The 10,370-nt window shown below is 43.3% G+C and overlaps 1 protein-coding gene across 2 annotated transcripts; it reads left to right on the top strand.

Moving 5' to 3' along the window:
- Positions 1 to 781: 781 nt before the first annotated feature.
- Positions 782 to 10,300, top strand: CCNB1 (cyclin B1). Of its 2 annotated transcripts, XM_036102388.2 has the most exons (9): positions 785 to 976; positions 1,587 to 1,757; positions 1,857 to 2,009; positions 4,633 to 4,815; positions 6,248 to 6,406; positions 6,815 to 7,051; positions 7,329 to 7,469; positions 8,028 to 8,138; positions 9,013 to 10,300. In XM_036102388.2, exons 1-9 carry the CDS (start codon positions 956 to 958, stop codon positions 9,118 to 9,120), a joined length of 1,284 nt encoding a protein of 427 aa, XP_035958281.1. In that variant the 5' UTR covers positions 785 to 955; the 3' UTR covers positions 9,121 to 10,300. The 2 variants fall into 2 exon arrangements, with proteins under 2 accessions (XP_077923372.1, XP_035958281.1); XM_078067246.1 differs by lacking the exon at positions 6,248 to 6,406 and having other exon boundaries at positions 782 to 976.
- Positions 10,301 to 10,370: the final 70 nt, after the last annotated feature.

Raw genomic sequence — 10,370 nt, 5'->3', positions numbered from 1 at the left:
AAGAATTAAGGGATCAAGGGCCATAAATATATATAACTTCCCCTTCAATGTTTCAGGAAGAAAATTTTTATATACAGTTAGACATAGATCTAATGGTAAAGCAAATGAGGTAATATGTTAAGGATACTTGAATCTGGGCAAAAGGTATACATGTGTTCCTTGTAATAGTTTTGTTTGCAACTTCTCTAAGTTTAAAATTATTTTCAAATAAACAGCTAAAACAAAAGATTGGCTCTGGGAAGCAATTCGATTAAAGTAATCGGGCAGATTAAGAAGCTGACAATGTTTTTAACAGACCATTAGTGTTGTGGAAACATCAGGGAAGTTTATTTCCCATGTTACGAATTTGTGACTCTGGGAAAGTCACTCAAAGCGTCTCTGAGCTTCAGGCCCTTCACCCAGAGGGCTGCTGAATAGTCAAAGGAAAGAATGTATATAAAAGCCTTTCCTGCTACATGCCAAAGCAAAGAGGAAACTGTGTAACAGTAAGTGGGACCAGAGCCGTAACTGCTGCTCAGGTTCTCAAAGTCAGGCGGCTCCACTGTCCCCCGCCGCAGGGATACCAGCCGTGCCCCCGGCTGGCTCCCGCGGCGCACCAGCACACCCCGCTCCCCGCAGGTGGGTCGCGCACCTCCGGCTCGCCTCCCCAGCTGGCCGCACAGCTGCCCGGGGAGCGAAGGCCTGGCCCCGCCCGCCCCCGAACGTCTCCGCGGGGTCGCCCAGGAAACGCATTCTCGGAGGAACAGGCAGCCGCCAATGGGAAGGGAGCGAGTGCCACGAACTGACCAATAAGGAGGGAGCAGTGCGGGGTTTAAACCCGAGGCCCGGCCCGGCTCCTCCCGGCGTGCTGCGGAGGAACGGCTGTTGATCTGCGGTGGCTTCAGGTCCCCGGCTCGTTGGTGGCTCCCGCGCTCTGCTTCTCCCCACTGAGCAGCTGCCTGGTGAAGACGAGGCCATGGCGCTCCGGGTCACCAGGGTGAGCCAGCGCGGCCTTCCTCGCTCGCTGCGTGTCCTCTCGTCCTCGGTCCCTTGCCGGAGCACCCCCCCCCCCCACCATTCCCCGAGTGGACTAAGGCAGCGATTTGGGGAGGAGGATGGGGGGATCGGTGGGCCCCTGGCACGGTGGGGGCGTTTGGGGGGCTGGCGGAGAAAGGAAGAGGACGGGGCCGTCGGTGGATGAATGTTTGGCGCGAGGGGGGAGGGCGGTGGAGGGTCGACAGGAACCCTCTTTTAAAATGTGGTAGAGGCCCCCTGAGTGAGCTCCCACCAACCGCGTATCCCCTTTCCCGGGGAGAAGGTGCTGCCTTTGGAGGCTTTTCCGATTTCCTTTCAAATGTAAATTAGAGTTCAGAGTCGCCGGGGGTTAAGCAGGCAGCCCCTCGATAGGTGAGGGAAGAGGTTCTGGAAGAAGTGGGCTTGTCACAGCCGAAGCGTAGATCCTGGAACCCCGGTTTCCCTTCGGAACCCAGTTTTTACAGCCAGCTTTTCTTCTGAGAGCTTCTCTCTTGCCCCACCTTCACTGACCCTTGACTTAACTCTAACGTGGCTGGTTGGGCCGGCCCTCAAAGTGGTCTTGTTTCTTTCAGAACACGAAAGTTAATGTTGAAAATAAGGCGAAGATCAGTATGGCAGGCGCAAAGCGCGTGCCTCTGGCCACGACTGCGGCCTGCAAACCCGGGCTGAGGCCAAGAACGGCTCTCGGAGACATTGGTAACAAAGTCAGCGAACAACCACAGGCCAAACTGCCTCTGAAAAAGGTAACTATCTTCCTGAGCCAACTGCTCTGTCTTAAGAGTTCACCCTACAGCTGTGACCCTTGGTGGGGAAACATTTCATTTTCGTCCTTTCATCCACAGGAAGCAAAAACTCTGGTTCCTGGAAAAGTTATTGCTAAAAAAATACCTAAACCTCTGGAAAAGGCACCCGAGCCCGTGCCTGAGCCTGTGCCAGAACCAGAGCCAGAACCTGCGCCCATCAAAGAAGAGAAACTCTCGCCTGAGCCTATTTTGGTAAATTTACTCTGCTTTTCTCCATCCAGTCTGTTGGGTGTTTCTTTCCCCTCGTTTTATAATACATGGAATAGCATTTGAACAAATAGTAATACTAGTAACCTTTATAGAGTACTTAGCAGGAGGTACTCTCTGCTCTGCACTTGAAGTGCTTTTAACTGGCATAAGCTTTACATGGACTCTCTTACTTGTATTATTACCTTTACCTTTTAGATAATGGCTTAGAGAAGTATTAAGTAATTTTTCTAGAGTCACACATCTAATCAGTGGCACCTATGGATGTAAACCCAGGCCATCTGGCTTCAGAAGCTAGGCTCTTCATCATTTTCTTATACTGCACCCACCCCTCCCACCCCTCCCCCCCCACCCCCCCACCCCCCCCTCCCCCGGTGAATGGTATTGAGGTATTGGGTGAGAGCTGCATGGACCAAAGATTTTGCGGTCTTTGGCACAAGCCATCTGACCAGAATTTATTGACTGAAACAGATTATCTTGAATCCTTTTAATCCCTAATGTGGCCACTGAGTATTTAATAATCCTGTAACATTGGAACAAAGGTGTAAAGCAGAAAGAAAATGTAGCTTTTCAGAGAGTAGATGAGTTAACAGCCTCAAAAACTAAGACTAAGAACTTATTAAATATCAGTTACATAAATGTATCCACTCCTGTGAAGGAGAAACACTGCTCGTAGAAGGGGCTCCTTTGCTGAAATTACAATGAACTGCATTTAATGAAGCTCTAATTTTTAAAACGTAGTTAAGGGGGTGCCTGGGTGGCTCAGTCGGTTAAGCATCTACCTTCAGCTCAGGTCATGATCCCAGGGTCCTGGGATCAAGCCCCACGTCAGGCTCCCTGCTCAGCGAAGGAGTCTGCTCCCTCTCCCTTTGCGGCTTCCCCGCTGCTTGTGCTCTCTCACTCTCACTCTCTCTCAAATAAATAAATAAAATCTTTAAAAAAAAATAAAGTAAAACATAGTTAAGGAGCATCTCTACTTGCTAGATGGGATGATGCTCACTTCATGAATCACTTAATAAGACAATTACATCTTTATTTATTTTTTTTTTTTTTTAAAGATTTTATTTATTTATTTGAGAGAGAGAGCACATGAGAGGGGGGAGGGTCAGAGGGAGGAGCAGACTCCCTGCAGAGCAAGGAGCCCGATGCGGGACTCGATCCCGGGACTCCAGGATCATGACCTGAGCCGAAGGCAGTCGCTTAACCAACTGAGCCACCCAGGCGCCCAAGACAATTACATCTTTAAATTAAGAAACAAATAATAGTTAAAACCAGTTGAGAAAATGATCTGTAAAGTCATTCAGCCCAGCTCCTTATATCTAAGGATAGGAGATTTGAGGCTATTGCTTTAGTATTGACATTCTGGATATAACACATGAAACCTAGAGCATGCACAGTCTCTCAACTGGCCATACCAAACTACGTGAGGTTTCCTTGAAAGTCCCATACTGATTCTTGACTTTGCTCTCCAACTTACTAAAAAAGGCCTTTCTCACTCTCATTGTTTTATTTTTTTAAAGATTTTATTTATTTATTTATTTGACAGAGAGAGAGAGACAGCGAGAGAGGAAACACAAGCAGAGGGGGAATGGGAGAGGGAGAAGCAGGCCTCCCGCCCAGCAGGGAGCCCAATGCGGGGCTCGATCCCAGGACCGTGGGATCATGACCTGAGCCGAAGGCAGACGCTTAACGACTGAGCCACTCAGGCGCCCCTCTCTCATTCTTTCAGACAGTAACCTTTCATCCTTCAAAGCAGCTCAAGCATCAACTCCGGGAACTTTGCCTAACTTACCCTCACCCTTGTTACTAGAATCAGTCTCATTTCATTTACTTCTCTCTTCTAAATTCAAAGCCCTTTGAGGACACTATAAAGGCAGTGTCTAGCACAGAGCTTGACTAGAAGAAAATGCCAATAAATGTTTGAACAAAGGGATAACTGGAGTTTGAAGGAAATGGCTAATAATAATAACAAACTGGGGAACGCCTGGGTGGTTAAGCGTCTGCCTTCAGCTCAGGTCATGATTCCTGGGTCTTGAGAGCGAGTTCCACAAGGAGCTCCCCGCTGAGCGGGGAGCCTGCTTCTCCCTCTGCCTGCTGCTCCCCCTGCTTGTGTTCTCTCTCTCTGACAAATAAATAAGATCTTAAAAAAAAAAAACAAGCTTTGTTAATCCTTAGTAGTCAGGACCGAACTTGCGTTTTCCTGGGCAGTGAGAAGCAGTCCATGTTTTGATATAAAGACTAAAGACTGTCATTCATTTGGATTGACTTAACATGATGCTGATAAACAGATTGTTTACTCATTTCCTTTGGAGGAAAGTCTAGAATGTGATTTCGTTTGCTTTTCCTCTGTTTTACCCATTGGTGTTTAGGTTCTGCTAACTTAAAATCTGCTCAGTCTGTTTTGGCTTTTCGCTTTTTGTATTAATCATGTCCTAAGGAGAAATTGAATAAATTTGAAAAGAAAGATACTTTTCCTTTAAGGAAATGAATTATGAATTGTATGTCTATTTAGCAGTTGGTCTGTTGAGTTAGTACCAATAATTGGGCCTTCATTCCTAGATTGTATGCTCCTCTTTGCTATTATTTCAAAAGATCTCTCTCTTTCAAGGTTGATACTCCCTCTCCAAGCCCAATGGAAACATCTGGATGTGCCCCTGCAGAAGAATATCTGTGTCAGGCATTCTCTGATGTAATTCTTGCAGTGAATGATGTGGATGCAGAAGATGGAGCTGATCCAAACCTTTGCAGTGAATATGTGAAAGATATTTATGCTTATCTGAGACAACTTGAGGTCTGTATTATTTTTAGAATCTTTGTTTTTTTAAACTGCATTTAACTTTATTTAAAGACATTTTCTGGGGTGCCTGGGTGGCTCAGTCGTTAAGCGTCTGCCTTCGGCTCAGGTCATGGTCCCAGGGTCCTGGGATCGAGCCCCGCATCGGGCTCCCTGCTCAGCAGGAAGCCTGCTTCTCTCTCTCCCACTCCCCCTGCTTGTGTTCCCTCTCTAGCTGTGTCTCTCTCTGTCAAATAAATAAATAAGATCTTTAAAAAAAAAAAAAGACATTTTCCACTGACAGTTTATAATAATTCAAGCAGGATGTGAACAGTATTTCTTAACAGTAGATTCCACTTTCAAATTCTCATTCACAGAGTACCAAAAATCAAAAGTCACTAATCAAACTAAGGACATCTGTATTTGCCATTTTGAACAGGTGAAGTTCAAAGTGACAGTGAATACTATAACGCTAACAAATGTCCATAGGTTGAATGATATACTTATGTCTATCACAGTTAAGAGTGGGCAAGTCCCAGGCTCTGAGTTGGAGGATTAGAGGCAGGAGAGAGATGGTAATGGAGAATATGCTGAAAAATAACCAGCAGGAACACAAGGCATTTTGGCTCATTGTGGCTGATGTGCATGTGATACCGGGGAAATTGTTCTTTGTGTCCAAGTGGAGTACGCTCAAAAAAAGTTTTTGGTTTTCTTTCATTTCATATCACTTCTGAAACTTCCTATTAGTGGCATTTGTCCCCCACCCCAAGACAAGGAAGCATTCTGTATGCTAATAAGCTGCACACTACCAAATTTGCCCAACTGTTTGTTAATAATGCATTCTCTTCTTTGGGCATCCATTTTCTATAGGATTGTCCTACAGAAACTTCCTTGCCAGGACCAGCCTTCCACTTTGGTTTTTTTCTCCCCTCTTTTTAATAAAATTACAACTTGGCCAAGTGGGTTTAGCAGGCATATGTGCTGGTCCTTGATGGTTCATTCTTTCTCTCTGTAGTGTTTTGGGGGTTCAAATCCTAGAGCAGGAGAGTGGGTAGCACACAGGTTCCAGCTGACCTGGGAAGTAGCTGCTGCTAGCTTTCCCTACTTCATACAGCTCAGGTTCTGGGTTTAGAATCATAAGTGAAAAGATTTAAGATGATGGCATGATAGCTTTGTCTGGGATGAAGTGGGTACAGAGTGTGGGCAAGTAGCAGTGATGGGAGGTTGAACATAATGAGATCTGTGCATAACGAAAAACCTGTCAAACTGTCCTATTTAAGGTTTGCTTTCTTCCTCAGTGACAGCTATATGTCATGACTGTATGAGTAATTAAGTTGAGCACTGTTAGAGATTCTGAACTCTGCATTACTATTCTGTGGTGACTAATATTTGTGGACAGAAATGTCACATGGAGTCTTGCCTCTAAAGGATAATCAGCATTCTTTTGCAGGAAGAGCAAGCAGTCAGACCAAAATACCTACTGGGTCGTGAAGTCACTGGAAACATGAGAGCCATCCTTATTGACTGGCTAGTACAGGTTCAAATGAAATTCAGGTTACTGCAGGAGACCATGTACATGACTGTTTCTATTATTGATCGGTTCATGCAGGTGAGCATAATTCAGTAATTGAGGGTTCTCCCTTCCAGGATCCTAGCAGAGTCATAAACAGACTTTTTCAGGGGCACCTGGGTGGCTCAGTCTGTTAAGCATCTGCCTTCCGCTCAGGTCATGATCTGAGTCTTGGGATCAAGCCCCGCATGGGGCTCTCTGCTCAGTGGGGAGTCTGTTTGTTTATTCCTCTCCCTCTAACCCTCCCTCCTGCTCATGCTCTCTTTCTCTCAAATAAATAAATAAAATCTTAAAAAAAAAGAAAAGACTTTTTCCAGCTAACATCTGTCTTGGGGTAGTGTCAAGATTTTGCTGTGAGAGTGTTTTTCCCATGTCCCCTTCATAGCTCTGTTGTCTCCTTTTTCAAGTACATATTAGTTGTTCATCCAGTTGGAATTCCCATTGCAGAATAATTGTGTGCCCAAGAAGATGCTGCAGCTGGTTGGTGTCACTGCCATGTTTATTGCAAGCAAATATGAAGAAATGTACCCTCCAGAAATTGGTGACTTTGCCTTTGTGACTGACAACACTTACACTAAACACCAAATCAGACAGATGGAAATGAAGATTCTAAGATCTTTAAATTTTGGTTTGGGCCGCCCTCTACCCCTGCATTTCCTTCGGAGAGCATCTAAGATTGGAGAGGTACAGATTTCTTTGGTAACCTTTAGTATGGTACATGATGAAATACTGCTAATCAAGCAGATCTAATTCAGCTGACTTATAAATCTGCATGAGGAAGACATAAAAATGTTCTTTATTTCCAATCAGGCTGTATATTAATATTTTCATTAAGGCCTTCTATGGGCAATTGCATTTGAGAGTCAATAGACAAACATTTGTAATTATAGTTACGGGCGTACTGCTTATTGCCAATACAGAATTCTCTGACTGAAGTTGACACCTGTGGGTTTTGTTTCAGGTTGATGTTGAACAACATACTTTGGCCAAATACCTGATGGAACTAACTATGTTGGACTACGATATGGTGCACTTTCCTCCTTCTCAGATTGCAGCAGGAGCTTTTTGCTTAGCACTGAAAATTCTTGATAACGGTGAATGGGTAAGCTCTGTCCCATAGACTTAGGTTACCCTAAGCTTTTAAATTGTAAGTGATGTTTGCATGAATACTGGACTTTTTACATTAAAGGACAATTCTAATGGTTTCTAAAAATATAGCATCTACTGAGAGAATGATTAAAAATGATTATCTTATTTGTGTGTTCATCGGATACTCCCACTTCATTACCTAATTTCATCTTTCTATATAGAAGAAGACACTCAGGTCAAATGACATGCTAGAAGTTCATTCATACTCCTTTGATTCACCAAGTATTTCTCCTGTTTGCCATGTGCTACTCTGCGCCCTTGGAGTAGAACTATGCATGAGAATGTTGGTGTCAAAGAATTTGAGCACGTGTATAATAGATTTTTAAATACAGGGTCCTAGAGAAGCATGAAAGAAGAGTACCTGGGGAAGAAAGCATCTTAAATTTATCTTAAATTTCAGTTATAATCAGTCCTATGGAATCTCTTCCTACCCTACTCTTGACTAAGATACAGAAATTTTATGAAAAGCATTGTTGATGAGCATTTCTAACATTAACTTTTGTTGCCATAGACACCAACTCTACAGCATTATCTCTCATACACTGAAGAATCCCTTCTAAATGTTATGCAACACCTCGCTAAGAATATAGTCATGGTGAATCGTGGGCTTACAAAGCACATGGTAAGTCAGGGGTACTGTAGATGTTGGGGGGGATGTGGGAGGGTGCAGAGTGAAAATACTTAAGATTTCATGACTGCAAATGCATGACTTATTTTTCCTTTTTTTAATCTTTTTTTGGGGGGGGAGTTAGAGGTGGGAGGAGGTGGGTACAGAAGGAGAGAGATTTTTTTAAATTTTATTTAAATTCAATTAATTTACATATACTGTATTATTAGTTTCAGAGGTAGAGTTCAGTGATTCATCAGTTGCATATAACACTCAGGGCTCATTACATCACATGCCCTTCTTAATGCCCATCACCCAGTTACGCCATCCCCCCACCTACCTCCCCTCCAGCACCCCCCAGTTTGTTTCCTAAAATTCAGAGTCTCTTATAGTTTGTCTCCATCTCTGATTTCGTCTTATTTTATGGGAGAGAATCTTTTTTTTTTTTTTTTTAAAGATTTTATTTATTTATTTGACAGAGAGAGACACAGCGAGAGAGGGAACACAAGCAGGGGGAGTGGGAGAGGGAGAAGCAGGCTTCCCATGAGCAGGGAGCCCGATGCGGGGCTCGATCCCAGAACCCCGGGATCAGGACCTGAGCCGAAGGCAGACGCTTAACGACTGAGCCACCCAGGCGCCCCTTTATGGGAGAGAATCTTAAGCAGACTCCACGCCCAGTGCATAACCCGGTGCAGGGCTTGAGCTCAACCTTGAGATCATGACCAGAACCGAAATCAAGAGTTCGATGCTTAACCTACCGAGCCACCCAGACACCCCGATGCATACCTTATTTTTAAGTATTTGATGTTTTAAGTGAATATCTGCACCATGGGATCTTAACAATGTTTTCCTCTTTGCCTTCATTAACTACTATGCTTTTCTCTTCTAGACTATCAAGAACAAGTATGCCACATCTAAGCATGCTAAGATCAGCACTCTGGCACAGCTAAATTCTGCACTAGTTCAAGATTTAGCCAAGGCTGTGGCAAAGGTGTAACTTGTAAACATGAGTTGGAGTACTATAACTGCAAATAAAATTGGCACCATGTGCCATCTGTACATATTATATGTTACCTCTACTTTTAATAAAGTTTGTGGTCCTTTTTACTTCTTATACCTTAACTCATTTGAATGTCACTACTTTCCTACTTGAGGATAACCTAAAAGTTGTGTTAAAGGTATGATGGGGAGTATAAAAAGTGCTTTCAGTTTATTGGGACCCAACTTACATACATAATTGTTACTTGTGTGGTTCTTGTTTTATGTATTTGGCTTTCGCTTTCTTAATATGGATTACTGTGGTCATGAAGGCATTTAAAGCCCTTCTGTAGGGCATACTTCACATAAGCCCAATTGTCTTGGAGAATATGCAGCCTTGTTCTGCTTAAAAGCCTGCCATCTCATCCTTAGGACGCCCCCGCTCCCCATTTTCTGTTTCTTCTGGTGGTTGCTGCTATAATTCTAAGTAGTTTTTACTTCTACCACTATTTCTTATCAACCTCAGCTAGTATCATTTTTTCACTTGCAAAAATACGAACTTTATATTTTAAACCTACTTTACCTTTTTATTGTTTATTGATCAAATAAAAGTGGATCCTCAAAACCTACAAAAGTATCTAGAAAAGTTAATTTACTCTTTACCCCCCACTCCTACAGCTCAATCCCATCCATCTGAAGGTATCAACAGTTTGGGATAGATCCTTCGATACTTCTTCTATAAACACAGACATGCATATAAATTGTTTCAGGGATTTCTAAGAAATGGGATCATTCTCTATATAAGCAATTCCTTTGAACATGTATAGGCCTTGCCTGTATTTGGTCATTACATTCCATAGTACGATACACTACAGTGTGTTCAACCATTCTGCTCTTGACCTTCACATTGCTTTTCCTCTTTGCTCCTACAGACAAATGTCTTTATTATCATTAAATAACACTTTCCTTTTTGTACACTGGGTTCTCCAGAATATGTACTAAGTTTTGGCAGGTACTTAACGAAAGATGACTTTCAGTGTCATCAGCAGTGTACAAAAGTGCTGGATTCCTCTGTGTCCGTGCCAGAACTGAAGGCAATGATTCTCCAATTTCTGTGAATTTGGCAAAAAATCTATCTTGTTTGCTGTTGTAATTTATAGTTTTGATGGCTAGTTGAATAAATTTTTGTTGACTACTTATCAATATGTGAGGTTTTCCCATTTTGTCTTTTGCCTTTTGACTGTCTATGCTCTTTTGTCATGCAGACAC

Source organism: Halichoerus grypus, chromosome 2 (genome assembly GCF_964656455.1).
Source record: "Halichoerus grypus chromosome 2, mHalGry1.hap1.1, whole genome shotgun sequence".
NCBI lineage: Eukaryota > Metazoa > Chordata > Mammalia > Carnivora > Phocidae > Halichoerus > Halichoerus grypus.
The sequence above is the reverse complement of the archived record's forward strand: the minus strand, read 5'-3'. Positions and strand labels throughout refer to the sequence as shown.

Coding starts and splice junctions, on each gene's coding strand:
- CCNB1 (XM_036102388.2), top strand. CDS start 956: ATGGCGCTCCGGGTCACCAGG. Junction 6,407..6,814: donor TTATTGATCGGTTCATGCAG/GTGAGCATAATT, acceptor TTCCCATTGCAG/AATAATTGTGTGCCCAAGAA. Junction 7,052..7,328: donor GAGCATCTAAGATTGGAGAG/GTACAGATTTCT, acceptor GTTTTGTTTCAG/GTTGATGTTGAACAACATAC.